Below are 27502 nucleotides of genomic sequence, written 5' to 3' on the forward strand. Positions count from 1 at the left end.
TTGCGAGAGGGGTAAGGACACCACCTCGCCCTCATGGCCCGCCGGCAGGCCCGGAACAGAAATGCGGTCAACGAATGAACAGCCAATGTGCTCGGGGAGTCAGCCTCATGTCCCGCCTAGTATTGATACAAGGCAGTCTCGACGTCGGCTGTGACGCCCGATGGTGCTCTGAACAGGCTCTCTGCGCTGTAGCTGAAAATACACTGCATCGAGCTTACCGAATGCAGACACACCACCTGCCTACGAGCACACCATCTAGGCGCGCTCAGCCTAATTTCGGTTACAGTTACGTATTTATTCATGAACACGAGAGCCCTGCTGGAAAAGCTCATGCAGGTTAAATTTTAATATCCCGGGGCGTTGTTTCTCGCCAGCGAGCCCTGTTGCTCTCTTTTTGTATCTGGCCAAATCCAACCGAGGTCACAGTTGGGGTCGCCCGTTGCGACCGATCTTCACCCCAGCACGAACGAAGATGGAGGGACAACAACAGCGACAACCGCCAGCGGAGATGGGGATAGACGTAGCCGATGCGGATGAGCACCAGCTTCAGACCCTCACCCGGGAGGAGCTGCAGGAAAGAATCCAGCAGTACAACGAGCAGAGAGAGGTGAGCCCCGGGCTCCGGACTTCAGAGCGGCCCCTATTGTCAGTTTCTGATTCAATACTGACTTGATTTCGCTCGCCAGCGATTCGACGTTGCGCCGACAAGGAACCAGCTCCTGGGCCCCTTTACCGTCTTCTGCTTGATCATGAACCGCACCATCGCGAGCGGCATCTTCACCCAGCCTGTCAACGTCCTAAGGGGCGCGGGGAGTTCTGGAGTCGCCCTGCTGCTGTGGGTTGTCGCCGGGCTCATTATCCTCTGTATCGTGACAGGGTGGATAGAGCTGGCCTTGACGATCCCGCTCCACTACATCTTCCGGAATGGCAACTGGATGAGGATTTCGGCCCCCAGGAGCGGCGGGGATAAGAACTACGTACGGACTCACTGCCCATCTTTGCTCCAAGCTCTCATAATCACGCTCTAACACGTATGCGGAGTAAGCTAACTCTTGTCTGCTCTGAAGCTCGAGTACATCTTCAAGCGGCCGCGGTACCTGATGAAGTGCGTCTTCGGCATCGCCTTCATCATATTCGGCAACTTGGCCGGCAACGCCCTGCAATTCGGCATTTTCATGTCCGTAGCTATCGATCCGCTGTGCCAGGAAAAGGATGGCTGCCTCAAGCAAGGCCGCGTCGTGGGCTGGGGCGTGTCTGTTCTGACGTTCTGCGCACTCATCAATATTACCACTCGAAAGTACGCGATCGGGCTCAACAACTTCTTCGCCGTCGTAAAAGTGGCCTTCGTTGTTGTCCTCGCGTTTATGGGCATCATCTACGGCTCCACTCATGGCGATACCTGCAGGCAGATCAGCTGGCAGAACCACGGCGACTCGGGAAAGCTGGGCGACGTCACAATGGCCCTGTTCTTCGCAATGTACCCATACACAGGGTACGAGCAACCGTTCTACGTGCTCGCCGAAGTGTCCCAGCCCCAGAAGTCGTTTGCAAAGTCGACGTTGATCGCCATGATCACGGCCCTGGTGCTGTTCCCACTCGTCAACGTCAGCTATCTCTGCATGACGCCGTACGTGGGGAACGACGCGCTGCCCGAGAACATTGTCATTTCTTTCTTCGAGCGCATTTCCGGCGGCACTGGCACAGAGAGCACCGGCTCCATCCGGGGCGTGGCCTTGCTGCTGGCTTTTTTCATTTTCGGTAATCTCATGGCGCAGACGTATACGGCCGCGCGCGTCAAGCAGGAGATCGCCAAGGAGGGCATTCTCCCGTGGTCGCTTGCCTTTGCCACCGGCAATGACACGCTGCTCTCTCGGTTGGGCCCGTGGTCTGGGCCTGCCGGCGACAAACTCCAGCCACAGCAGTACCAGCACGCCGTCTCCAACCTAGACGCGCACCGCGAGCAGTCGCCCATCGCTGCAACTGCCCTGCACTGGATCTTCGAGATTCTCTTGGTCCTGGCAGTTGGGCTGTCGGTCGAGCCGTCCAAGGCGTACCGGCTCCTCACGTACCTCTACACGTTCGTGATCGTCGGCGTGCTCGGCCTCTTCACCGTCGGCGGCCTACTGTACCTCAAGATCGACTCGATCGTTGCAGGACGCCGGTCGAGGAACTGGAGAGCAAAGACGGAATGGCGGCCCTGGCTCGACCCGCTGCCGGCCTTCATCGCCACGGTAGCTCTTGCGTTCATGCTCACAACCGCGTTTGTGCCGCCCAGCGATCGCGATCAGGACGCAGTTCCGAACTGGATCGGCCCGACGGTGGGATGGGCCAGCATCGGCCTCGGCGTGCTCTGGTATTTGGGTCTGCTGTTTGTCCAGTGGGCGGGCAGGTGGAAGCTGGATACAAAGCGCCTGCCGGTGGTGGAGATTGACGAAGATGGCCAGGCAATCCAGCGTGCTGAGCTGGTGGAGCACAATCATATCCCGACTGAGGGCGGTCTGCGGAGGAGACGGTGATCAATGGACTAAATGAAGCGGGAATAGATGAAATAACCCATAATCAAACAACATCAGATGCTGCAGCGTGCTCGCTTATGCTGCACTACGGCTGCTTGCCGTGTGACTCAGGCCGCGTCAATGCAGAATTGCAGATCCGATGCTCTGACCCCGCGATCTATTTGCATGCCATGTGAGCCGTCCCTGATTTGTGCTGGCCATATTTGGGGAAGTTCAGACATGAGACGGACAACCATATAAAGTCTGCAGCAAACAACGACATTACATATTCTGATGTCCATCACCTCACATTCTGATGTCCAACACCTCACATTCTGATGTCCATCACCTCACATTCTGATGTCCAACACCTCACATCCCTAGATTTCTCAGATTTCCTCTTACATCTCCATCTCTGACTAAAGAGCATCACCAACAATGGCAGCAGCCTTCAACATCATTCCCGCCCGACAAGAGGACGTCCCGCTCCTCGCCGCCATCAGCGCCGAGGCGTTCGAGTCCGACTCGCAGACCGAAATGAAGAGCCACGGCAAGGTGCCGTTCAACATGAGAGAGCACGCGCTGCGGAGCCTCCCCAAGGAGCTCCAAAACCCGGTCATCCGCATCATAAAAGCCGTCGACGACGAAAGCGGCGCCATCATGGGCTACTGCACCTGGGGGTTCCGCGGGATCCAGCCCCCGGCCTTTCCAGCGGACAAGGTCACCCCGCCGCCAGACAGCGCCGACACAGCCGACGGGCCGCGCGGCGCCCGTGTCAACCCGCCCCCTGCCCCCCTCGACGCCGAGTCCGACGGCGTCGCGCGCCTCGAGAAGCTCACGGGCGACGACCTGCAGAACTGGATGGACCTGGTCATGCCCTCGCCCAAAGATGATGCCGGCAACAGCAGCAGCGAAACGAAGTGCATGTTCGTCATCGGGCTGTCCGTGTCGCCAGCGTTCCAGCGGCGCGGCGTCGGCGCCGCGCTACTGAAGTGGGGCACCGACCTCGTCGACGCTTCGGATGCGTTCGCGTGGGTGCACTCGTCGGCGGGCGCGTGGCCGGCGTACGAAAGGGCCGGGTTCAAGACGGTGCGCACGCTTGACGTCGACCTCGACGAGTATGCTCCCGTGCCGGCGCCCGCGGACCGTTTTGAGGGCGGCAAGTGGGGGCGTTATGTTTTCCGGTATATGATCTATGGCACGCCGCCTGAGATGGCGTACTTGTGAGGTAGCGAGCTGTGGGGGTGGGATAATTAGGGAGTAGAGATGGGATAGGGGGGAGAGAGAGAGTTTAGCGATGGGATTGGCCTGTCCACGGACAGGTCCTAGTCCGGTTAAGGTACGAGGAATAAGCAAATGATACTGAGATTGCAAGGTGATCACGCCGTATAGTTGAGTTTGGAGATGGACGTTGAGCAATTTCATCTTCAAATGAAGCGGGATATAGGAAGCTCGGGGACGGTGACATGGGGGACGGTGACATGAATTAGGAAATAACCAAGTTGAAATGATACTATGATGTCAACGTCGAAGATACATAGAAGTTTTTTCAATTTCAAGTCCTTCTTTGGCCTTGGAGAGGATAGACATGTAGAATTACACGATCAAAAGGAAGTGCTCACTGAGAGGCAAGAGAAAAAATAGGACGAGAAACGAACGAGAAAATAGAAAAACGGAAGTAAGTACCTTTTGCAGGAGGCTAATTAAACATTCGATAAGTTATAACTATCCATAGTTATTTGTATTTACATCTCGTCCTAGGTTGTCCGTTATTAGTAATTATCCAGCTGTCAAGTCCTTACAACACAATGTTATCTTCATTTTATCATTTCCAGTCCAGCCAACGAACAGAACGATTTGGTCCGAAACAAGACCTCGCCTGTTGTTGCCCTCTTTCAACACACGTGCACCTGACCACCTCCGATCGATCGGATACCGCGAGTACCTATCCCGCCCGGCGACCCCGAGCCACCAAGAGCGAGCCGCAAAATTGGTCTCGGACCCCCCTAATCATGTCTCAGCACGGCAGATGAAGATTCCGTGATCTGTATCACTGGATCCGTTTTAGGTACCTGCCTATTTTTAGAGACTGGATTTTCGTCAAGCATTCCTGAGGAACGGGCTCAAGGTTCACTGCCAGAGACAGGACTGCGAGAGAGATTGCTGGGTAGAACATATACAGTACAGCACCAATTAAACACGCCTAGGATGGGCCGGCGTGATGGGGCGCTGCGGGTTTAGAGGGAAAATATGGCATTAGGAGACCCGTCCAGAAGCGAAGAAAGCGAACCCGAGATGCCCGAGTCTCGACCTCTTACGTACTTACGGTACGTCTCCATGCACCGGCCCTGGTTGGGATGCACCTTGATCCCAACGTACTATTCCTTCGTTCCAAGGGCGGCAGAGGGAGAGGGACCACCCGACCAATGAAAACGATCCAAGCAAGCCCGATATTGATGCCACGGAAGCCGACGGAAGTATGGCGGTCGGTTGGTTCCCACAGGCGGGGCGAGGGGCCGTCTCGGAACAGGATGGGACGGTGTCATTGTCCGAGCGATTAACAAACCACATCTGAGGCTTGCTTGCAGCACAATGGTACCGCTGCGGTCGCGACTGTGCGTCTCGAGCATAAAACAAGTCGGCGGTCGCACGTCGCTTTCCATTTCGTGTCTTAGTCGATTCCACAGACATTACCTCCTGTAGAAGGCAAGTCTCGGCCTCTAGCAAGAGTCTCCCGTCTTTTCCACACCCACGAAGACGTCTACAGACAATGACGCTCTTCGCCCTCGGCACCCTCCGCACAGTGCTCGCAGCCGGGCTCCTGTGCGGCAGCAGCAGCAGCAGCAGCAGCATCACCACCATCATCCCAGGTGCTGCCGCTGCCGCTGCCGTTGTCGCTGTCGCTGCCCACCCTTGCTCGCCCCACGGCGGCACCTGGACGGAACTCGCCCCCATCGCAAACTATCCCCGGCAAGAGCAGTCGACGGTCACGCTGTCGCCCACGACCATCGCCATCATCGGCGGCATCATCCCGTTCAGCGCCGGTTACAACACGACGGCCATCCTGCAGTTGTACGACATCCCCACCAACTGCTGGCGGTCGGGCGCGCCGCTGCCGCGTACTGTGAACCACCCCAACGCCGCCGTGGTCGACGGCAAGATCTACGTGCTCGGCGCCCTCGCCAACTCGCCCGACGGAGCCTGGCGCGCCATCCCCGACGCGTGGGTCTACAACCCACGCTCAAACACCTGGTAGGGATTCACCTCGAGAGCGAAGCCTAGAAGACAGACACTGACTCGTGCAACCAGGCGGGAGCTGCCCCCGATGCCCACCGCCGAGGCGCGCGGCAGCTGTGCCGTGGGCGTCTATGGCAAGACCATCTGGCTGGCGGGCGGCATGACGGTGCTGGCTCCGTGGAAGGGCGGCGAGCAAGGGACGGTGGACACGGTGACGGCGTTCGACACGGCGGCGGAGCGGTGGGTGACGACGGTGCCGGCGGTGGCGCAGCACCTGCCGGGGCCGCGGGACCACGTGGGCGGGGCCGTGGTCGGCGACGGCTTCTACGTGCTAGGCGGGCGTGACCACGGGCAGTTCAACTGGCACGACACCGTGTTCAAGCTGGACCTGAGGCGCGTCGCGCGCGGCTGGGAGACCAAGGCGGGCAAGATGCCAACGCCGCGCGGCGGGCTGGCGGCCGTGGCCATCGGCACCAAGGTGTACACGTTTGGCGGCGAGGGCAACCCGGCGCCGGGCTCCAACGGCGTCTTCAACCAGACCGAGGCCTACGACACGGTGCGCGACTCGTGGGAGAAGCTGGCGCCCATGGCGCTGCCCAGGCACGGCACCTTCGCGGCGGCCGCCGGAGGTCGCGTCTACATCCCCGGCGGAGGGTTAGCAATTGGGGGCGCGCCGACAAACTATTCTGATGTTTTCCGTCCATGATGGGTAGCGGTGCCGGCGGCCAGGTAAGATATGGGTTGCGATATCGTACACAACGTGGACCCAGGTTCGGTCTCGTTCGCGCTCGTTGGAGAAACGTCTGAGACGTATTGCCGTTGGCAGCGTTGGCATCCATCCGTACTTACCTGCCTTGGATTAGTTATGGAATTCCAGTAATATCGTGCTAGTGTGAACAAAATCAAGCCATTTATTGGATGCCGACTGCTGCGAACACATGCATCATGGTCTGCACGCATCCGTCATCCTTACAACCTCAATGCTGGTTGGTATTGATGTTTTTTGAGTTGTGTTTTCGATGGTTGCGAGCTCGAAGTGCGGGCTCGAAGAATTTGACCCCCACCCCCTGAACGTCCACTTTCGCCCTTTTGTTAGGTAGTGACCCTGCTAGCCCACGTCCCACGTGCTGCGCCTGCGCCTGAACTCGACCCACCCTGACAGCCGCAAATCCGAACCAACTGCATGCAGGCCCTGTTCTTGGCGGCGCATAGCATCGGCTTTTGTGGCCCTCCCCCACTATCCGTCTGACATTTCGCATCATCCCATTCGCGAAAGTTTGCCTTCTGCCATACAAACCTCGTTTCCAACCATTCACTGCACGCCACAAACCACCACCAGGTACTGCCAATTGCTTCTCATATCTATCTCGCTGTGGGTTCCTTACGCAATCTCTGCCATTCGCAACCAATTCCCCAGTTTTCAAGGAAATTAACGTTTTTTTCCTCCTCTGCCAGACCAATTTGACCTGCCCACCCCACGATGGCTCCTTCCAACGGCGATGCGATCAACGGCGCGGCGCGGCCGCCTGTGCCAATCCTCCAGGCGCCGAAGCTGAGCGTCAAGATTTCGGCCACGGAGCTGATCGGCAACACCCCGCTCGTGCGGCTGAACAAGATCCCCCAATCGCTCGGCATCGAGGCCGAGGTCTACGCAAAGGTCGAGCTGTTCAACGCCGGCGGAAGCGTCAAGGACAGGATAGCGCTGCGCATGATTGAGGAGGCCGAGAAGAGCGGGCGCATCAAGCCCGGCGACACTCTGATCGAGCCTACAAGCGGCAACACGTACGTGGATATGGCTTCCCGTGTCCCAGCCCGAGAGGGGCTAACTCTGGCCGTTGTCTCATTGTCTTGCTAACACTTGCTTTCCTCCAGCGGCATCGGCCTTGCCCTCGTCGGCGCCATCAAGGGCTACAAAACCATCATCACGCTTCCTGAGAAGATGTCGGCCGAGAAGGTCTCTGTTCTGCGAGCCCTGGGCGCCACCATCATCCGAACCCCCACCCAGGCCGCCTGGGACAGCCCGGAGAGCCACATTGGCGTGGCGAGGCGCCTGCTGAAGGAGATCCCAGACTCGCACATCCTTGACCAGTATACCAACCTGGACAACCCGCTCGCGCACGAGTACGGGACTGCCGAGGAGATCTGGGCGCAGACGGGCGGCAAGGTTACGGCGGTCGTCGCCGGCGCGGGGACGGGCGGCACCATCACGGGGCTGGCCCGCGGGCTGCGGAAACACGACAAGAACATCAAGGTGGTGGCGGCCGACCCGTTCGGCAGCATCCTGGCGCTACCCGAGAGCCTCAACGAGGAAAAGGCCAACATCCCGTACAAGGTGGAGGGCATCGGCTACGACTTCATCCCCGACGTGCTTGAGCGCGAGCTCGTCGACAAGTGGTACAAAACGGACGACCGCGAGTCGTTCCAGCTGGCCCGGCGGCTGATCGCCGAGGAGGGCCTGCTGGTCGGCGGCAGCTCCGGCAGCGCCATGGCCGCCATGGTCCGTGCGGTCAAGGAGCTCGGGCTCGGCAAGGGCGACGTCGTGGTGGTCATCCTGCCCGACAGCATCCGGTCCTATCTGTCCAAGTTCGCCGACGACGACTGGCTGGCCGCTAACGGCCTCCTGTCGGCCGACGCGGCCGACGCCGGGAACGTCAGCGGCAGCGGCGAGGGCGGCGCGGCACAGGCACTGGCCTCGCCGCAGACCCCGAGCGACCCGTACGCGGGCGCCACGGTGCGGTCGCTCCGGCTCAAGCCGGTCACGTCGGTGCTGACCGACAGCCCGTGTGCCGAGGCGATCGAGACGATGCGCGAGAAGGGCTTCGACCAGCTGCCGGTGCTGACGCCGACGGGCGGCAAGCTGGCGGGCCTGGTGACGCTGGGCAACATGCTCAGCTTCATCTCGCGCGGGCGCGCGGCGCCAAAGAGCCCCGTCGGCGATGTCATGTTCAACTTTGGACGCATCGACGAGGTGGTCACGGACCCGCGCCGCTTCGGCTCCGACCTAAAGGACAAGAAGCGCAAGTTCGTCGAGATCACCATGGACACGCCGCTGTCGGCGCTCAGCCGCTTCCTCGAATGGAACAGCGCCGCCGTCGTGACGGAGAAGAGGGCCGACGGCGACGGGTCCAAGCCCGTGGCCGTCGTCACCAAGGTGGATCTGCTGACCTGGATGATCAAGCAGAAGCCGTAGTCTTTTCGTTGGGGGGAAGGCAATATATTCGAGGTTTTTTTGGAGGCGGGGTTGTTAATTCTTGGCTGAAATGGCAGCGGTAGGTATTCTTACGGTAGATCTTCGACTCAACGTCTTCGGCTTCTGGATACGGCGGGCGTGTTGGGGGGACTGGCAAGAGCCAGAGGCTCGCATCATCACATAGCATAGGTTGGCATCGATAGGGGGTTCAACCCGTGCAAATGGGATATTTTGGTTTCAACAAACGCTTGGCTGTTGAGTGACTGGTTGAGTTGCGAGCTGCATTACGCGCAAAGCACAGCACGGAATATGTACATGAAAGTATTAGGTATTGCATGGCTGCCACTGTGATAACCAAGCTCTATGTCTCAGATCCTCTCGGCGATCCACCGCCACCACCTGTCCGCACCAGGGCCCTCCCCAATGACATTGCCCCCAACCACATCCACCTCAATATCGAACTCGAGCATCTGCTTGAAGGAGAACTTGTCGCTGCCGTACTCGCCCAACCAATTATCACTCTCATCACCAGCAGCACCGGCCGCCGCAACATCTTCGTCGGCGCCGACGCCCGAGTCGAGCAGGCCGCGGCTGCGCGTGCGGCGGATGCGCCCTAGCTCCGCCTCTAGGTTGCTCCGCACCAGCGCTGCCGGCAGCGCCGTGAACAAGTCCAGCTTGTTGGCCGCCACCAGCACCGGCACCGACGCCGGCGCGCGGCTGCCCTTGCCCGCGCCCATGCGCTTCTGCAGGCTCAGAAGCACCTCGTACAGGTACCCCGCCGTCTCGGGCAGCGCGTCGCCGTCCGCTAGCGCCGCCGCGTCGACCACGAACACCACCGCCTTGACCTTGCTCTTGCTGCTGCTGTCTGACGACGACGACGATGTCGTTGTGGTGACGGCTGCTGCTGTGGTTGCCGTTGTGCCTTGGATCCGCGCCAGCGCGTGCCGCCGCAGCTTCGCGTGGCCCGGCGTGTCGACCAGCAGGAACTTCTTGTGCGCGGACCCGGCAGCGTCCAGGTCGTCGCGGAACGACGACGCGCCGTCGTCCGACACGGACAGCTCGACCGTCGCTGGCGCCTGCGATGTGTGCGTGAGCGCGACTGCGGTATTGTTCAGTTGCCGCTGCTTTTCGTCCTTGTGTTGTTGCTGTTGAGTGTGGGTGGCAAGCGGCCCGCGCTCAAAGAGCGTCAGCAGCGCCGTCTTGCCCGCTCCTGAGGGTCCGACTAGGAGCACGGATGGTAGTGTCGAGTACGGTGTTGCTGCGACGAGGATGAAGTGCAGTAGGATGGGGACGAGGACCACGATGGCGAGCCCCGCGAAGATGACTGTCGGGGAGGGCTGGAGCGAGGCTTCGAGGAGCGCTTTCGCGGTGTCGAGGAACGTCATCCTGGGCGAATGCTATTCGGTCTCGCACGCCGCGTTTGTGGGATCGGCGTGGTGCGGGGTGGTTTCGGTGGGAAACGTCGGTCTTGGATTCCCTTGGCCCGTTGTGGTTCCAACAATCGCGGTTTTTATTCTTTGGGAGGTGAAGGTGGAGAAGCTTTAATTCAGCGGTTGATATGTGCGATCAAGGCCGCCTCCTTATATCTGCGTGTCCTTGAATTTTGTTGCAGTCTTAGTTCTAGTGCTTATGGAAAGCTTTGTTTCCGAGCAGCTGCATCAGGCCATTATCGTCCGGCGTGGCAACCTGGAAGTGCAATTTTGGCCTTTCCACAGTGCAAGGATGGAGATGTGGCTTCCGCTGCTCGGCTGCTAGCATGGGTCGTGGAAGCCCACTTTAGGTTGTACTATGTACATAGTAGGTGCGGACCCCATTTTTTTTTAAGAACGACCACCAATTATTCTCATCATTTACAATTCCTTTTCGGCTAGCCACTATTGGCCAAAATTATTTCAAGCTCAAGATGATCTCCCTTTTCGATGTGGTGCATTTTTCCGGTAGCTAAAGGGATGGATGTCCCAGATGCTCCATCTCCCGTGGCGGAGTGTTGCTGCCCTTACGGAGTCGGGCCCACTTAGGTATTCAGCACGCCGCTGGGAGCCCTCGAGCCCTACAGTGGCCCATTCACCGCGAGCAACAGGCCAGCACCCAGCACCCGGCGCCCGGGCCAGGGACGCACTGACAGGTTTGCGCCGCAAGGAGAAGCAAGCCCGACCAATGAGCTGTGCCCAACCAAATCCCTACCCCTCTTGGCACAGCCTCGCTCAACGGCTGAGACGATGTCCAATGTAGGTGCGGGCCTCGAAGACGAGTAATCAGCTCCCTCACGTCTCGCCGCTGGCGCCGCCTGTCAACGTTCGAATTTGTGCCTCCGCCAACAGAAACAATCCTCCCGCCCGTTCTAACGCCCATCCCTGCTTGTCGCGGGCCCTTTTCGAAATACGCCTTAGGCTTGCCGATTTTTTCTCGAGAGTTCCCCATCGTGATGATTGGGTTCTCGTTTTGACGCTACTACACCTAGTACTGACCATTCACCCATGCTGTCTTACGTGATCCGCAATTAACTCGACCTTGGATTCCCGTCGAGAGTCTGCCGACTGTGTTCAAAGCCACGCGGAAGCATCCGGACTCGCAACTGCAATTGAACCTGCCTTTTGTGTCTCGACCAGGCGATTGACTGCACGGCGCAACACGGCCCACGCACGAGCGGACCAGAGACGATGGCGCACACGCGCGCGAACAGCCCGCCGGCTTCGAATGGCGCTGCAGCCGTCCAGCCGGCTGCCAAATCCGAATCTGCAATGCCCAAGCTGAACAACGAGGTCGAGCTCGGGGACCTCCCCAGCGATGCCGCCCAGAACGACATCATGCAGATGGCGAGGATAGGAGACATTCCGGGCATGCAGAAGCTGTTCGACGCCGGCGAGTTTGATGCGACGTACACGGACGACGAGGGCATCACGCCGCTACATGTGAGTGCCGCCGAGAGCATGGCCGCCTGCCGTCTCTCCCTCCGTTTCCATGCTCTGTTCCAGTCGCTGTGAGACTGACAATCTTTGCTTTGCGGACAGTGGGCAGCCATCAACAACCAGTTCGCTATGTGCAAGTTCCTCATCGACAGCGGCGCCGAGATCAACAAGAAGGGAGGCGAGAGCATTGCGACGCCTCTGCAATGGGCCGCCCAGCGGTGCCACTACTACACGGTCCACCTTCTCCTCCAGCACGGCGCGGACCCGTTGATCACCGACGCCCAGGGTTACAACACGTTGCACATCAGCACCTTCAACGGCAACGTCCTCCTCATAGTGCTGCTGCTCCACCAGGGCATCCCGGTGGACGTGGAGGATGCCTTTGGCCACACGGGCCTGATGTGGTCCGCCTACAAGGGGTTTCCGGCCTGCGTCGATGTCTTTCTGCGGTGGGGCGCGAGCGTGCACGCAAAGGACGAGCAGGGGTTCACGGCGCTGCACTGGGCTCTCGTCAAGGGCAGCCCGGGGTGCGTCCAGAAGGTCATCGAGTACGGCGCGGACAGGTTCGCCAAGACCACGACTGGCAAGACGCCGTCCATTACGGCGCAGGAGCTAAACACAACTGGGGCGTGGCACAAGGCACTTAACGAGTGTGGCTACGACGACGACGGCAACGCCATCGTGCCGAGCTGGCCAGGCGCATCCTATCTCCTGAAGGACAGGCGGGGATTCATGACCAAGTTCTTCTACCTGTGGCCGTTCCTCATGGTCTGGTCGTTCCTGTTCATCGTCTCGGGCATGCCCGTCTATGCCGGCGTCCCAATCGGCTTCGTTGTCGCCTATTCCGTTCATTGGGTGGGCCAGCAGGTGCTTGCCTACGCGCCTCCGAATATGAGACAGTTCGAGAAGACGGTACGTTCCCTTTCCTCCCACCTCGGCAGTTTTCTGGCAGTGGCTGACTTTGCGGCAAACAGCCTTGGATGTCTGGCATCTTCGCCGCGTCCCTTTTCCTAGTTGGTACCAATTGGCTCTTTACCGTTTTCCCCAAGACGGCGTTTGGGTCTGGTGAGTTCCGCCAATAATAGTCTCCATTCAGGCCTATGTCTGTGCTAACAGCGTCGCAAGATCCAACATGGGTGCTCAATCTTGCCTTTGCCGTTTTCTTTTCCTTCACGGCCTGGTTCTACGTCAGATGCATGGTCGACGACCCGGGTTTTGTACCCAAGCTCAACGGCATAGCTGAGCAAAAGGCCGTCATCGATGAGCTGATTCAGACTTGGAGGTTCGACGAGTCCAACTTTTGTGTTACGTGCATGATCAGGACGCCGTTGAGGAGCAAGCACTGCCGGAGGTGCCAGCGCTGCGTTGCCAAGCACGATCAGTTAGTGCCTTCCTTGTCCAGTCTATATCAACGAATTTCGTGGCTAACTGTCTCCTTCACCAGCCATTGCCCGTGGGTCTATAACTGCATCGGGGTCAATAACCACAGGCATTTCTTCCTTTACTTGATCAGCATGGCCTTTGGTGTCATTACGTTCGACATTTTGACCTACAATTGTGAGCATTGCAGCCCGTATTTCTCTACCAACCCTCAAGGTGTCGAGACTAACTCGGAGCTCACAGATCTTTCTGTCGCTTCCGCCGGTGCCTCGGAGGAATGCAACATCCTCTCTCCATCGCTCTGCCGCGTCGTCAATGCCGATGCCCACAGCTTGCTCCTCGCGATGTGGGCATCGCTGCAGCTGACGTGGGTATCCATGCTCCTATTTGTGCAGTTCATACAGGTCACGCGCGCCATGACCACGTACGAAAACATGTTTGGCGTGGGCAATAACGCTTCGGCGTCGCTCAACAGTGCCTTCACATCGACGGGCGCACCTCTCGACCCCTCCCAGCTTCCGCCTTCGGGATCCGCTGCGCAACCTGATGCCGGAGGCCACGGTCATGGTCACGGCCACGGCGGCCACGGCCACAAGCATGGCGGCATGCTCAAGCAGTGGGGCAGGCTGCTGGGCGTCGACGCCTTTGTCGAGACCGCCACTGGCCGGGGCGCTGCCACCAACAAGAACAACAAGCGCCGCAGATCCAACCCCTACAGCCGCGGTTGCCTGACAAATTGCAAAGACTTTTGGTGCGACCCAGCTCCCCTACTAGGCAAGCGCGAGACGGGCGCCGCTATCCTCGACGGCCAACCTGTCAACTACACCGAGTTGTACGAGAGCCCGACCATGATGGATAGCGCTCCTAGAGCCCGGAGATCGGGCGGCTATGAGGCAGTGGCCGAGGAAGAGGTATGAGGGATCCGCACCAGCAGATAACAAGACATGTTAGCGTGGCAGCGCGTGTGTGCAGCGGCTTTATCGTTGATAGACACGGACGAGTACGTATAAGAATAGACGAAGGAGACGACGACTTGTGATGATTCTACCGTCTCAGTTTTGAGTATTCTGGAGAGGCGGGGGACGGATGGAGACGTTTTTGCAACATTCCTTTTTTGGTTGTGTACCATTTGCAGGTACTCTGATGCAAAAGGCAGGCGGCTAGGCAGTCGGACAGCAGGACAGGCGGGAGTTGTATAATTTTCCCCTCTTTGTTATTACCCTTATCACCATCATTACTGCGGGAGTCGTCGATTAATTGTAGGGCGTTGTGTTGGCTTTTCTGTTTCGTCTACCAAGTATCTCCCTTTTGGCGAGAAATTACAATACATACACCACCCTCATCCCTCCCCATGCGCCATCACAGGAAGTTGTCAAACCACCGCACAGCCTGCAAGTACGCCGACTCCTTGGCGAACTTCTCAATGGGGTTTGACACGTTGGCCCTGACGCCAAAGCCGTGCGACGTGCCCGAGTACAGGGCAACCTGATAGGGTTGCGTGCTGTTCAGCAGCAGTGCCTCAATGGCCGCCCGCCGCGCCGGCGGCATCATGGAGTCGTTCTCGGCCGCCGCCACCGACGCCGGGCCCTTGACGCCCAGGATCTCCCCGTCCTCCAACAAACTCGGGTGCGCCGCGAACGCAGCCACCGCGCCCCGCCCCGCCGCCGCCGTCCGGAACGCGTACCGCCCTCCAAAACAGTACCCCGTGGCACCGATGCGCACCGGCGCTTTGGCCGTGCCGTCCGCCGTCGCCTGCACGTACGCTACTGCGGCTGCGATGATCGGGTCCGTCGCCGCCGGCCCGTGCAGGCCCAGGAACGCCCCCGTGTCGAACCCCGGCGTGTTCAGGTCGTTGGGTGCGGGCGCGCCGTTGAAGAGGTCTGGCGCCACGACCAGGTACCCCGCGCGCGCGAAGCTGTCGGCGAGTCTGGAGGGGGTGTGTTAATGGGGTGTGTGTTAATGTGTTGTTTTAAAGCACAGAAGGGACGAGACTAACAGCCTGTTCTCCAGCAGCTGGATGCCAAAGACGTCGGTCAGGTACAGCACGGCGGCGCCAGTCCGCGCCTTTCTGATCGACTCGTCGGGCTTGGAGACGTAGAGGGTGACTTTGAGACGCGAGGTCAGCTTGGCCACGGTTTTTGCTTTGTGCTCTCTCTATCTACTCACTATTGTTGTACACGACCTCGGTCCCCACCGACTTGCCGCTGTTGGCGACGGCCGACCCGTCGACGGCCGCGCAGCCGTGCGCGGGGATCTGCCTGTGCGCCGCGGCGCCGCCGACGAGGAGCAGCAGGGAGCTGGACAGCAGACGCATTTTTCTTGGCTGGTGTCTTTGGGGCTTGAAGAATGGGGGTCGGGGAGATGTGCACGCACGCGGCAGGAGAGACGATGCCGGGAGATGGGTGTCGGTCGGGACATGTATATTGAGGGGCAGCGGCGGTGCCTGGATTTATACTGCCCGGATATTGCGCGTATATTGCGCTGCTTGTATACCCCTTCCCAGTCCCCACGATGGGTATATTGTTGTTTATTAAACACGCCCGCGCGGAGGGCGTTGCAGTCAGTGCCTTTCCCTTCCCGCCCGTCCCCGCAGAATTTACAATATCGACATGAGCCGCGGTCGGTGTTTTGTCAGCCTCGGTATTCGCACTGCAAACTCCGTAATAATTACCAACCACTTGGCTGTGAACCACTTGGCTGTGAACCACTTGGCTGTGTCTGGAAAGCTTCAACGTGTTGCGATTGGTCGATCCTTACCAGTTTTGTCAAGTCATCGGCGGAGAAAGTTCCACGAAGGAAGACACAACAGCACCTGCGGTGGGAATGCGACGTCCGCTCGCCGGCTAGACAAGGGATACTAGTCAGCTGCGGAGCCGAGAATCTAGTCCTTACTCATAGGCAAGGCAACCATTACAACCGGTACGTAACGCGCGGCCCAGGATGAGCAAATACCGCTTCTCCATGCCGATGCCAGTGCTACCTGGGCCCATGCTGCAGCTGCACCTGGCCCCTCTGCCGTGCTGTGTGTGCCCGCCGGCTAAAACAATTCGACCGCGGCGCCGCGGGGCCCGGTGCCGTGGCGTGGCGAGTGCGACGCTGGAGCCAGCGGCCCGCTTACGACTGGGGTGCCTGAGGCAAGGGGGCTAAATCGGGGACATATACAGCCTCATCGTCGGCGACGATACGGCGCAGCCGCGCTGGATCCCTACGAGCGCGAACGTTTCACGCACCCTCCAGGCGTCGCTGACCATCTTCTACGTCGTGCTGTGCCAGCCGACTCCTCGCAGCTACCGCGCCTTCCCGACCCTCCTGACAGATATCCGCGCGTTCGTGTGCACCATCTTTGACGGCTACGCCCACGAGAAGACGCACTACAGCCTCCACGCCGCAATTACAGGAGTACCGCTCTAGCCTACTGCGCGACACCAAGCAGTAGAACAAGAGCCTTGTTGAGCTTGAGGGCATGCTTGCTGAGTTTGAGGGCATGCTGGCATGAGCCTCGACGATGAGGAGAACGAGGGAAAAGGTAAAGGTCTTGGCGTGGACCGCGATGACGACATCGACATGGACGACTTAGACCAGACCGAGACAGTGAGACGGAGAGATGCGAAGCGGTGTATAACTAGAGACCAGACAATTCTGGGACAGTGGGACTGAGTAATCTCACGTTGTATAACACCTCAGGACTAGACGAGAATCAGACTGCATTATCCCACACAAGATAGATTTGGTATTGCCAACTCGACCGAATAATTTGACTTAACTGGTTGTGACATGTTGACTATACACAGAATGCGAACCAGCTAATGCACATACAAATTCAACACGAGCACAAAAAGCGCAAAAAACCAATGCAATACCACTGGGTCACCGAGGGTTGGCGGTGTTTGCTAAACAACTAATACGGTGAACAAATAGAGTGATTTATTTATTTTCTCTTTCGTATTGGAAAGGATGCATGTTTGTACCCCCCACCCAAGGGCCTTAACAATGTTCATTCTAGTGTGTGCGTGGTGATGGTGTGTGTAAGCTATGTCATTTTGGCGATAGATCTAACTGTGAAGTCACTCCTTGACTACCGTATCTGGTACCACGCAAGACGACAGACAAGACGACAGACACTCAATATCAACATGTACCCCGGGATAGAGTTAAGTCGCGTCAAGCAGTCCCTTTCGGTTTAATTCATTCATCCATTACAACTAACTGTAACGGCTTTACTCACTGCATGTTCCTTCAACAAATCACGCTCGCGACGCAGACCCACCCTCCTCCGCCAGGCTCAAGCCCAACTTCTTCGCCTCGCCCCTGCCCGCCAGTATCTCGTCCACCAGCCGCTTCCCCATCTCGAGCTCCTTCTCGAGGTCCCTGATCTCGGCCCACAGCATGCCCGTCGTGGCAATGAGGGCAATGGCGAGCAGCACCACGAGGATGACCCACATGACGAGCAGCTCGACGGGCTCGCCGTCAGCTGTGGCGTCGCTGTCGTCGCTGTTGCGTTTTTTGTTGTACCTGGCCCTCGACGAAGAGCTGTGGCCCGGGTAGTATGTGGAGAGTGGCGACGCGCCTGCCTCGCCCAGCGGCAGCGGCAGCGGCAGCGCGAGCGCCGCGGTCGCGATGGCGAGCAGCCCGGTGGTTGTCAGCCAGATCAGCGCCACTAGGCACCGCAGGCGGCTGCGTTGGTGGTTGGGGGATGAAGCCATTGCTTTGGAAGGTCCGCCCAGTGCGGTCAAAATTATCCGCTCGGGGACTTGATTTGCGGGTGCTGGTGCTGGTGCTGGTGCTGGTGCTGGTGCTGGTGCTGGTGCAGAAGGAGAGAAAGTCCAAGGTCTTACCTTGATGGTTGCAATGTGCATGTTCGGTTTTTTAAATATCTGGGAATCATGGCGCGTTGTTCTGGGAGAGCAAGGGCTGACGCAAAGAAAGGTGTTTGGCGAGAGGCGGCTGGGAGGCCGGCACAAAGAAACTGCCAGCATTGTCTGTCGTGCCCAAGTGGCACTAGGCATTGTCTGCCGTGCCCAAGTGGCACTAGGCAACAGTTGCGTTCAAAGGAGTTTGCTATTGTTTATTGTGCCTTGTCTCTTGCCCTTTTGGCTTTTTGACTTTTTTCCCCCGTACTATCAGCATTCAATTTCCGCTCAGGGTAGAAATTGTACTATGCACAAGCGGAAACCTTCTCGTGTTGAAGCACCACCGTGAAAGATGATCCTAAATTCATCTATAATTACTTGTTAAGCAACTCAGGCTCCAATTTAATTAATCATCACCCTTTGAAATTGTAATTATATCTACCCTGGGGCATGCAGCAAAGAGTCTGGTCCCGGCCGCAGTCTCATCGACCGCAGAACGAAACGCCATCACGTCGTCTTCTTCTCGTCGGCCTGGGCCGCCGCATCCTCGGCCGAGTCGGACTGCAGCGGCTCCATGCCCTCGATTTCGCCGTTCAGCATGCCCTGGACGTCGAGGCGCGGCTCCTTGTAGTTCTTGCGGCCGTCGACGAGCCACGTCGTGCCCGAGATGAGCAGGATCACGCCAAAGGCCACGATGCAGTAGTTCATGTTGTCGGGCGTCACGGGCAGCTCCGGCGGGAACACGAACAGCACCGTCGTCAGGACCGTCCACGCGATGCCCACCTGTTGGGAGCACATGGTTTGTCAGCTAGGTCGAGTTTCGTCTTTCCTTGGCATACATACCAGGTTGCATGTCCAGCCGAGCCACTCGGGCAGCTTGAACGCCCTCGTGGGCGGCAGCATCCTGCGGCCGCGCAGGGCGTTGATGGAGGGTGGGATGGCGTAGGTGACGCCGAGGGCGACGACCGAGGCCGACGTGATGGCGTTGAAGGTGCTGGTCGAGCCGAGGAAGATGCAGCCAAACACGACGACCCAGCCCGTGGTCCACAGCAGCGCGTTGAGCGGCACGTTGAGCGTCGGGTGCACGCGGGCAAAGACGGAGCTGAAAGGCATGCCGCCGTCGCGCGCAAAGGCGTAGCTCATGCGGCTGCTCGTGCACACGAGCGTGACCGTGGTGAAGAGCATGCACACGAGCGGGAACATGAGCAGCGCCGTGCTCCCGGCCTTGCTGCCCGTGGCGTCCATGAAGATCTGCAGCAGCGGCCCCGACGGCGAGCTGATGACGCGCTCCACGTCGTCGACGACGAACAGCAGGCAGCTGAGGAAGACGAAGCCCGTCAGCATGCCGATGCCGATGCAGTACAGCATGATGCGCGGCCCTTGCACCTGCGGCCGGGGGATCTCCTCGATCATGTGTGCCGTTGCGTCGAATCCTGGCTCGCGTCAGTACCGGACTGGACCTGATGATATCGTAAACACGGAGAAAAAATACCTGTCAAGGCAAACGCCCCCTGCAGCAGCCCCAGAAGCCAGGCCAGCCCGTCGGGCCAGCCGACTTCGTTGTTGAACTGCCCGTAGACAAACTCGCCGCTCTGGTAGTCGGGCGACGAACAGGCCAAGATGGTGATGCAAATGATCACAAAGCCGGCCATGGACCAGAAGAAGGCGGCCTTGGTGAAGTAGGGGAGCAGGCGGGTAAGGAAGGTGTTGATGACGAGGGCGAAGAGGGCAAAGGCAATGTAGATGAGGAACTGATGCCACGGGGCAGCATCGTAATCCGGGTTGAAGAGCACCATGATGTTGACGATGAAGGTGCTGCCGAGCAGGCCGCCGGTGGCGCTGAGGGCCACCCACCCGGCAACGTTGATCCAGCCCGTGCAGTAGCTGATGCCGCGGCTCCAGCCCTTCCACGACACGATGGCGGCCCAGTGGTACTGGCCGCCCGCCGTGGGATAGGCCGAGAGGAACTCGGCCAGCGACGCGGCGAGGCACAGGTTGCAGATGCCGGCCACCATGAGCCCCCAGATGACGGAGCTGGCGCCGCCAGACGGCAGGGCCAGCGAGATGGACGCCGCCAGGGCCGTCCACGTGTTGAGGATGGCAAAGGCGAGGCCCAGCATCGACACCATGGAGAAGTTGCGCTTCAGCTCCTGCTTGTGTCCGAGCCGCTCCAGCTCCGCGTCGTCCTCCCCGACGGCGTTGGCCTGCCGCCCGCCCTGCTCGGCTTCTTCCATTCTGTCACCTGCAGGTGCTGGAGCCCTTTGTTGCCGTACTGGTGCGAGTTCAAGGTGCGGCTCCGGCTGCAGTGTCCTATGTAGGCAAGCTGTGATTGAGTGATGGGGATATTGTTGCAAGTAAAGTCTTGGAAAGTCTTGGAAAGTCTTGGTACGCACATCTTGGGCCGGTGAGATTGGGTAGGTAGGTAGGCGGCGGTCTAGACGAGGAAGATCCCCCTCCCACACAGTCCCAGTCCCGCGTGTGCAACTTCGGGTGGCATTTACTGCGTCATAGCCTGGCATCCCCGGACAACTCCCGACGTTAGCTCACCCTACCTATCATAGGAGAGCACGGCAGCTCCGACACCTTCCGGATTCGGTACGCCATCCCGCATCGCGGCTAGCTCCCGGCCCCTGAAGCGCCTCGATCCTTGACTGCGACGCTGGTGAGGGACTACACCTCCACCGGGGAAATAAAAGTTAGCTTGGTACGTTGCCTACTATTAGTATCTTCCAGGCAAATCTCGCCAATCGCTAACTTTGCCACCTCCCCACGCTGGCATGTATTACCCTGCTGGCACCAGACTTGCCTCCAATTGTTCCCCGGAGGAGGTGTAAGCCCCCGCACATATGCCATGGAACCCTGGCAAACGGCTGATAGGATGAGTAGATAAAAAGGGGAATTCATCGGGGCACCCACCCTAACACTGCGGACACCCACCAATCCACCTTGCCAGCTGCATCCGAGGACTCGCCTTTTTAGCGGTAAAATCGGTTCTTCTGGATACTGGCCCCCACATGTAGATTTTGGCCTCAGTCAGCAGCCCTATTGACCTGTTCAATTTGCGCGCATTGCGGCCAGCCGGGAAAAAGTCGATAAATTTGGTGCAAATCAGGGCGTTGAGCTGGCTGTTGGCCAATTCGTTGACATGGACTAATTTGCATACAGTCAAGTACATGCATGCATGTGAGGCTGATCGAACAGAGTGGTGATGTTATGTGTGGTGTTGAGCCTGTCAGGGGGGCGTGTCAATATGCGCGTATTGTGACTGCCCAGGAAAACTGGCCAAATTTGGTGCAAATCAGGGTGTTGAGCTGGCTGTTAGCCAGCACGCTGATATAGCCCAAGTTGCATGTAGTCAAGTGCACGCAGTCAAGTGCATGCAGTCAAGCGCATGCAGTCAAGTGCATGCAGTCAAGTGCATATATGTGTCTGAAGCCGATTGAATAGAGTGGTGATGTCTTTTGTAGTGTTGAAGGTGAACTGGCTCGCTCTGTTGACGTGCCGTGGCAGGGAAAAAAAATCTACACATGGGGGGGCTACATCAAAAAGTACCGATTTTGCCGCTAAAAAAAGCCGTCAGTTGCTGCCAGCCGCCATGGCGGGTTTTTTGTGGGTGGGTACCTAGGTGTACGTACTAACGATAGGGTGGGTGCCCCGATGAATTCCCATAAAAAGCGTCCGACCAGTCATGGGCCGGCGATAGAGAAGAAAAGGGTTACGTATTAACGTTATCCGTAAGTTAATTATCGCAAAGAACACACAACACGATATCGGTTACAAGCTTTCAAACACTAGAGAAATCTTTGACAGAAACTGGTTAGCATAGTTACCAATATCTCTAAAGAACCTAATTCATTAACAAAGCCAGAGCATAGAAATTACCCTGCGCAAAATGAAAAGCTGAACGTCAATACAGTGAGTATATTGTTTTACCTCCCCCAGACTTGAACATGTGCTCAAGTGTCTCCATCCCAGCTCTTCACCTCCTCCTACCCCTTTTCATCCCTTGCTAAACTTGAACAACAGCTTCTCCCTCGTCCCCATCTGACCCAACAGTTCACGGTTATGCTCCAAGTGGAACAAACGCAACAGGGCATACAGGACAGCCAGTTGGGCCGTGAGCGACGGGACGACGTCTATGTCGCGCAGCCACAGAACGTGGTAGTCCTCTCCATCTTCACCAATACCACCACCATCATCACCATCATCACCATCACCACCGTCCGGATAAATTGCTAACAACAACCTCAAGATAAACCGTGCCTAGTAATCCTCGCTCGACTAACCCTCACGCATCTCATCACTATCATCACTATCATCACCATCATCACCATCATCACCATCATCATCATCAGCAGTGGCAGTCCAGCACGTAGCAGCAGCGCGATCAACGCGACACGTGCGGCCAGCCGTGACGCCGCCGCCGCCATCATCAAGAAACCGCGGCACGGTGATTGTCAGCATGGGCTCGAGCACGCGCGGCGCGGGCTCCGGCGCTTCCGGGTCGCCGCGCACGAAGTCGCGGACGAACAGGGCAAATTCGCGGCGTGCGCGCGGCCAGCCGTGCAGCAGCGCCGTGATGTGTGACGCGTTGAGGAGGGAGTTGGCGACAGGATAGTGGTGCTGCAGCGCCGTGATGTGTGACGCGTTGAGGAGGGAGTTAGCGACAGGATAGTGGTGCTGCTCGTCCCGCGGTTGGTGCGCCGGCGGCGTCGTGGTAGCGGAGTTCTGTCGCATGTAGAAATCGGCGATGACAGCGGGGCTGGGCCAGACCTGGAAGTGGCCTTCGTGGGCGGGCTGCGAGTGGTCGACGAGGCGCGTGAGGATGCCCGTGAACCTGGCGGCGTGCTCGGCCGGCGACAGCTTCACCTTTTGGTGGGGCGTGGTCAGCCTGGCCAGGTCAGCGATCTCGGCCTCGGCGGCGTCGAGCACGTCCGGGTGCGGGAACAGCGCGGACACGGTCGGGTATACGGGTACTTGCACGCTACCTCTGTGCTCGAACTCTTCCTGTTCTGGGCTGAGAGGCTGCCGTGGCGGGTCTCTCTGCGGCGTGGGGCTTGAGACTGCAGGGCGGCAGGGGCTGGTGACATTATCGCTTTGTCCGGGGAGCACAGGACGCCCGTTGCTTCTTTCCATGGCAGCCGTGGTTGGATTCGACCGGTAGATGTGTTGGCTGTTGAAGTGCTGTTTGTGATCCTTCGTTATCGACTTTTGAACGTGAGGATAGAAAGGATGATGGGAAGACGGCGGCTGGAAAATCTCAAGGCGAGTAGCGAAGTATAGCGGGAGCTTGCGTCCCTTTTTATCAAATCTGGCAAGACGACGGCCGCAGGTACAGCTGAAATAGGAGGGAGAACTTTCGTTTATTACCTATCATCTGTGCACCAACAGCTCCGAGGTTAAAGCCAACAAAGCAATAAGCATCGCGAGCTCTCGGTGAAGGAATGCCCAGCGCAAAGAGACTGTTCAATACACTACCCGGTTTGCACTCACTGTAGAGGGAATACCCTCATATTAACATAGACTAGAGCTCGTCGACAATTACGCTATTTTGGTCAATATTGACTTTGCAACAAAAAGGGGCAGAGGGGAACAAGGGCGAGTAATAACAACGTCTTTGTCTGCAACTGCAGAGTTTTCCGCGCTAGACCGAGAAGAGTGCAAGGAGAACTACTCAGCCTGAACAGCCACAATTAGAGATTCCCAGTTTCGATATCCCGAAGGGCAAAGCCAGCCAGGCCACAGAAATGGCACAAGCCAACTAACAACTCCCGCTCATCCCTAATAAGACGGTCCAGAAGCTATCCTCCCTCAGTTCTCTGCGAACATAGCCACTCGTCTCTAATATAACGAAAAGCCGGTACATTAAAGGCTTTCTCGGTTTAGTTAATGGTTACATATTTATGTCCGTATATGGGGAAGCCATCGCAGACTCTAGCGTAAAGAGATCAATAGAAGGCTCCGACACGGCCACTGCGTTGTCGTGCTTGAGCCGGTAGCAGCCGAATCAGACGTACAAGAACAATCGAATGGTGCATCATCTAGGTTCATCTCTAACATGCCAACCATACGCTAGATTAACGTCCCTCACATTCCCAACAATAATAATTTCTTGGTTGCTTCCAAAGACGTGTTTGCTAAACCACCTCTCGAGTTCCATCCTCGTAAACTCTAAGGGTGGGTGTCTAGCCGTCCCAGCGCTGATTAGCACTCAATGCCAGAGGGGTATATCACTGTGTAACTTACAATGTCCATGCCGTGCATCTCGGCAAAGCGGCAAGTGTCCCCAAAGTAGCAAGCCCCCGGCGAGACGCAGTGATGGCCCTGGGTGCACGAAAAGTCTCTGCACTGGTGCGAGGAGCCGCAAACCAGGTTCCTGGTCTTGTGTTTCAGTGCAAGTTGCTCGGCCTGGCTCAGCCGGTCCCCGTGTTGGAAGGCACAGCTAACAGCTTTGCAATAGCCTGTGAGGTGATATCGGTTGCAGAAATTGGCCCCGTTTTTCTGCCTCTTCTCGTCAAGCGCCCGCACGACCGAAGGGTCCGGCCGGGGCAGAGGCACATCGACACGCTCGTCGGCCCGGTTAAGCTGGTAACAGGCGCGAGTATTGGCCGCCTTCTTTTGGATCGAAATGTCAATCACGCCCGGAGTGCTTCCGGCACGTCCGATCGCGGCATAGCTGTTTGGTGCGCTTTCGGGCTCCCGTTTAGGTTGCACAGCAGAAGCAAGACTGGTTGGCGTATTCGGCTTGGGAGACGCAGAACTGCCGACCGGGCTCGGCGCAAAAGCAGACCCGGCACTGATAGGTGATACGATGGGCATCGAAGTCGGGAGTGAGAGGCCGGGTGGAAGGGTCAGACGCGAATATAATGTCTCGGAGCGGAAGACGGTGGGAAAGTTGATACGGCTGAAAGAAAGCTTCCTGAAGTCGGCGGCTGCTGGAGTGGTCTCGAGCAGGCAAATCTTGGAATTGTTACGGAAAGACTCGAGAAAGGTGGCGTAACCGTTGTCGTGTAGACCACCCAAAATGAGGCATCTGCATTGTATATTATTGGCCATGAGTTCAAATATTTTGCGCACCTTGTGGTCTGCCTGCTCCTTGCCATAGCCGACATCGACGAAAGAGAACAGGGGCTGAGCTCGACAGAAACCGCGGCCGAACCGAGCGAGAAGACCGACGTCAGGTCCCTGAAGGGTTCCGGAAGTGAGAAGAGCTCTGTTTAACCCCTCAACGCTCAGAACAACCTGGACTGAAATGCTGTCGATATTAGAGTAGATGGGGGCGTTTTGGAGGTAGTTTTTAAGCTCCTTATGCAGCTCGTGGGCTGCCTCCCCGCCTCCCTCTTCTCCCCTAGCGATAAGATCTTCCCGGAAGACAGCCCCGTCGCCGTCAATAATAGCAAATGCAAAAGTAGAAGATTCCTAAATTATTTGCATTTTAGCATGCATCCAAGGTTTGCCATGCAACGGGATTAGGAAGGGTACGCGAGGTGGCAAGTCCACGTGTCCTTAGGGGTAGTTGGTGCACCGATGGGTGAAAGAGGGAGCCGGTAATTAAGTTGCAAGTCTTGTTTCAACCAAAGAACAGTTTAATAGTAGGTACCCACCGCAGCCGCCCTAAGGCCATTCAGTTCCCTCTCTGACATGCGCTGCTCCTTCTCCCAGAGGACGGCATTGCGCTTTTCCCGGTCGCATTCTTTGCACTTCTCCTTATACTTGGCTAGGAGATCCACGTAGCTGTTTCCAAAGGCCGACTCAACCTCATGGCGTTGATAAATGTATCTTTCGAAAGCCCGAAGCGGGCCTTGGTACGGCCTGGTTGGGTCATCCTCGTGATCGTCGGGATATCCGCTCATTTGATCGGAGTTAAAAGATCGAGGCGATCACGGAAGAGATAAGATGCGATATACTCTCAAGGCAAGGCTGAGGTCGGTGCGCCAGGGGGAGGCGTGCAAAGGTGGGGGAAATTGAGAGCTATTAAAAGTTTAGATGGTGGAGAGTGCGAGCGGTGATGATTGTGGACAGTGGGCCAGGATCAAAGCGCCAAAACGCGAAAGTTGGGAGGAGCTGCAAACGCGGCGCGGGCCAGGATTGCGATAAAGTGCCTGTGCTTTAGCGTAGAAAAAAAGGGCATCAGCAATGCGAAGCTTCACCAATAGGTCCACACCGTAAACTGCTTGAAGACGAAGGTGCAAGCAAGGCGCGGAAAAGGTCCTGATTGCGAAAAGGCGGTGGTGCCCTGAATTAGATTGGATGCCTGAGGATTAAAAGATCCGCTCGCCTTCAAGCCTGCGGGTGTGGACCCCGCTATGTTAGGGGCCCTGCACGTGATAGGCTGTGCTGGAGGCGCTGCAGCCTAACAGTAGTGCCCAGCATATGCTAGTGCTCTAGTGCAGAATACAGTGCGTTCAGTTTTGCACGCCTTTGCCCCGGGCCAACTGGCGTCCAGCCCGGTTTCTGTCTACATGGGCTAGGGCGGTAAATAGTCGCTTTGTTTCGACATATGTCCGGAAAGAAAGAGGCCCGCTACAGTTTCCAACCGCGGAGGGGGAAGTCGCAAGATGCGCTAGCTCTGAAACAGTATCGGTGCAGAATGCAGCGAGCCGCCTCTCGCTGATGATTTGATTGGAACGCCATTCCCAACCATGCTGTCAGGCGTTTTCCGGAAACTGCCCAACTCGTCCCAACACATTCAGCAGCTAATTGAGACCACCTTCTGCGATATTCCGTCGCTAATTTCACCCAAAGTTCTATTACGTGGGTATTACCGTCACGAGTCGGAGTCTGGTCCCCGGTGCCTACACAACTACGAACAGCTTCAAGCTCCCTAACTATGCCAATTGGCACGATTATTTTATTAAATCACTTAACGGATCCAACCAGCCGCAAGCCTATAATATTGGCCTACCCGGCCCGGCCTTCGATCACGTTGTGTGACGACAATAGGGATTAGTGAGCAAAAGAAGGACCTAGAAGCTGCCACTTGATTCTTCGCCACCAGATTTTACCACTATTTCGAACGGGCCATATCAATAGGCCTGCCCTCGTCAAACATGACCTTAGGCAAACATCTCGTATTTCAGGCATGACCGAATATCGGCATAACGGCCTATTCTACAGACCTCGCTATGGCTTCTTTTTTAGGCCGCTTAACCCCATTCCAAGGCCGGATTCACAAGCCTTGCCTTCCTGCATCAAATGCCCCATTTTCCACTGCCCCGTGAATGCGCGTGACACGTTAGCATCAATATGTTGAAGAGGACTAGAAGGTCCCTTAAACACGTCGGTATATCATATTGGTAGTGTAGCAAGTGTGTACCAATTAGTTTTAGATGCCAATTGATATATGCGGGACAGATTGAACCGCCAAAAGAAGTGTCATAGATTCCACGGGAATTCAGTTGAACGAAGTGTCCAAATCTATCTGGTAACAAAGCTCACGAT

General features: G+C 57.5%; 13 protein-coding genes across 13 annotated transcripts; 7 read left to right on the top strand and 6 right to left on the bottom strand.

The window, feature by feature from the left end:
- On the top strand, nucleotides 1-2646 carry B0T26DRAFT_332321 (amino acid permease-domain-containing protein). Its single transcript, XM_060434421.1, has 3 exons — nucleotides 1-607; nucleotides 687-977; nucleotides 1068-2646. The coding sequence occupies exons 1-3, from the start codon at nucleotides 473-475 to the stop codon at nucleotides 2514-2516; spliced, it is 1875 nt and encodes a 624-aa protein (XP_060297298.1). The 5' UTR covers nucleotides 1-472; the 3' UTR covers nucleotides 2517-2646.
- Nucleotides 2647-2933: 287 nt separating this feature from the next.
- Nucleotides 2934-3722, top strand: B0T26DRAFT_647386 (uncharacterized protein; the record flags this gene model as incomplete). The annotated part of the gene is made up of 1 exon (XM_060437891.1): nucleotides 2934-3722. The coding sequence occupies one exon, from the start codon at nucleotides 2934-2936 to the stop codon at nucleotides 3720-3722; it is 789 nt and encodes a 262-aa protein (XP_060297299.1).
- Nucleotides 3723-5265: 1543 nt separating this feature from the next.
- B0T26DRAFT_778691 (uncharacterized protein) lies at nucleotides 5266-6888 on the top strand (the record flags this gene model as incomplete). Its single annotated transcript, XM_060446653.1, has 2 exons — nucleotides 5266-5747; nucleotides 5805-6888. 2 exons carry the CDS (start codon nucleotides 5266-5268, stop codon nucleotides 6436-6438), a joined length of 1116 nt encoding a protein of 371 aa, XP_060297300.1. The 3' UTR covers nucleotides 6439-6888.
- Nucleotides 6889-7212: 324 nt separating this feature from the next.
- Nucleotides 7213-8922, top strand: B0T26DRAFT_752422 (cystathionine beta-synthase-like protein; the record flags this gene model as incomplete). The annotated part of the gene is made up of 2 exons (XM_060445522.1): nucleotides 7213-7514; nucleotides 7605-8922. 2 exons carry the CDS (start codon nucleotides 7213-7215, stop codon nucleotides 8920-8922), a joined length of 1620 nt encoding a protein of 539 aa, XP_060297301.1.
- Nucleotides 8923-9290: 368 nt separating this feature from the next.
- On the bottom strand, nucleotides 9291-10307 carry B0T26DRAFT_741450 (uncharacterized protein; the record flags this gene model as incomplete). Its single annotated transcript, XM_060443967.1, has 1 exon — nucleotides 9291-10307. One exon carries the CDS (start codon nucleotides 10305-10307, stop codon nucleotides 9291-9293), a length of 1017 nt encoding a protein of 338 aa, XP_060297302.1.
- Nucleotides 10308-11582: 1275 nt separating this feature from the next.
- Nucleotides 11583-14128, top strand: B0T26DRAFT_644669 (uncharacterized protein; the record flags this gene model as incomplete). Its single annotated transcript, XM_060437649.1, has 6 exons — nucleotides 11583-11834; nucleotides 11934-12743; nucleotides 12806-12896; nucleotides 12957-13212; nucleotides 13276-13388; nucleotides 13455-14128. The coding sequence occupies 6 exons, from the start codon at nucleotides 11583-11585 to the stop codon at nucleotides 14126-14128; spliced, it is 2196 nt and encodes a 731-aa protein (XP_060297303.1).
- A 442-nt stretch (nucleotides 14129-14570) lies between these two features.
- B0T26DRAFT_616642 (dienelactone hydrolase) lies at nucleotides 14571-15438 on the bottom strand (the record flags this gene model as incomplete). Its single annotated transcript, XM_060435998.1, has 3 exons — nucleotides 14571-15138; nucleotides 15208-15316; nucleotides 15378-15438. Coding segments are annotated over 3 exons (738 nt in total), but the record flags the coding sequence as incomplete, so codon positions are not given.
- A 445-nt stretch (nucleotides 15439-15883) lies between these two features.
- Nucleotides 15884-16622, top strand: B0T26DRAFT_803344 (uncharacterized protein; the record flags this gene model as incomplete). The annotated part of the gene is made up of 2 exons (XM_060447078.1): nucleotides 15884-16336; nucleotides 16376-16622. The coding sequence occupies exons 1-2, from the start codon at nucleotides 16152-16154 to the stop codon at nucleotides 16620-16622; spliced, it is 432 nt and encodes a 143-aa protein (XP_060297305.1). The 5' UTR covers nucleotides 15884-16151.
- An 833-nt stretch (nucleotides 16623-17455) lies between these two features.
- B0T26DRAFT_752427 (uncharacterized protein) lies at nucleotides 17456-17914 on the bottom strand (the record flags this gene model as incomplete). The annotated part of the gene is made up of 1 exon (XM_060445523.1): nucleotides 17456-17914. The coding sequence occupies one exon, from the start codon at nucleotides 17912-17914 to the stop codon at nucleotides 17456-17458; it is 459 nt and encodes a 152-aa protein (XP_060297306.1).
- Nucleotides 17915-17968: 54 nt separating this feature from the next.
- Nucleotides 17969-18489, top strand: B0T26DRAFT_332456 (uncharacterized protein). The gene has a single exon (XM_060434423.1). It carries the CDS (start codon nucleotides 18051-18053, stop codon nucleotides 18408-18410), a length of 360 nt encoding a protein of 119 aa, XP_060297307.1. The 5' UTR covers nucleotides 17969-18050; the 3' UTR covers nucleotides 18411-18489.
- A 79-nt stretch (nucleotides 18490-18568) lies between these two features.
- Nucleotides 18569-20295, bottom strand: B0T26DRAFT_752428 (amino acid/polyamine transporter I; the record flags this gene model as incomplete). The annotated part of the gene is made up of 3 exons (XM_060445524.1): nucleotides 18569-18844; nucleotides 18905-19494; nucleotides 19554-20295. 3 exons carry the CDS (start codon nucleotides 20293-20295, stop codon nucleotides 18569-18571), a joined length of 1608 nt encoding a protein of 535 aa, XP_060297308.1.
- Nucleotides 20296-22060: 1765 nt separating this feature from the next.
- On the bottom strand, nucleotides 22061-23197 carry B0T26DRAFT_676671 (uncharacterized protein; the record flags this gene model as incomplete). The annotated part of the gene is made up of 2 exons (XM_060440001.1): nucleotides 22061-22296; nucleotides 22348-23197. The coding sequence occupies 2 exons, from the start codon at nucleotides 23195-23197 to the stop codon at nucleotides 22061-22063; spliced, it is 1086 nt and encodes a 361-aa protein (XP_060297309.1).
- A 1001-nt stretch (nucleotides 23198-24198) lies between these two features.
- B0T26DRAFT_645504 (uncharacterized protein) lies at nucleotides 24199-25914 on the bottom strand (the record flags this gene model as incomplete). Its single annotated transcript, XM_060437728.1, has 3 exons — nucleotides 24199-24246; nucleotides 24308-25480; nucleotides 25666-25914. The coding sequence occupies 3 exons, from the start codon at nucleotides 25912-25914 to the stop codon at nucleotides 24199-24201; spliced, it is 1470 nt and encodes a 489-aa protein (XP_060297310.1).
- Nucleotides 25915-27502: the final 1588 nt, after the last annotated feature.

Source organism: Lasiosphaeria miniovina, assembly GCF_030549165.1.
Source record: "Lasiosphaeria miniovina strain SMH2392-1A chromosome Unknown B0T26scaffold_4, whole genome shotgun sequence".
Taxonomy (NCBI): Eukaryota; Fungi; Ascomycota; class Sordariomycetes; order Sordariales; family Lasiosphaeriaceae; genus Lasiosphaeria; species Lasiosphaeria miniovina.

Coding starts and splice junctions, on each gene's coding strand:
- B0T26DRAFT_332456 (XM_060434423.1), top strand. CDS start 18,051: ATGGTTGCAATGTGCATGTTCGGTTTTTTAAATATCTGGGAATCATGG.
- B0T26DRAFT_332321 (XM_060434421.1), top strand. CDS start 473: ATGGAGGGACAACAACAGCGACAACCGCCAGCGGAGATGGGGATAGAC. Junction 608..686: donor AGTACAACGAGCAGAGAGAG/GTGAGCCCCGGG, acceptor TTCGCTCGCCAG/CGATTCGACGTTGCGCCGAC. Junction 978..1,067: donor GCGGCGGGGATAAGAACTAC/GTACGGACTCAC, acceptor TCTGCTCTGAAG/CTCGAGTACATCTTCAAGCG.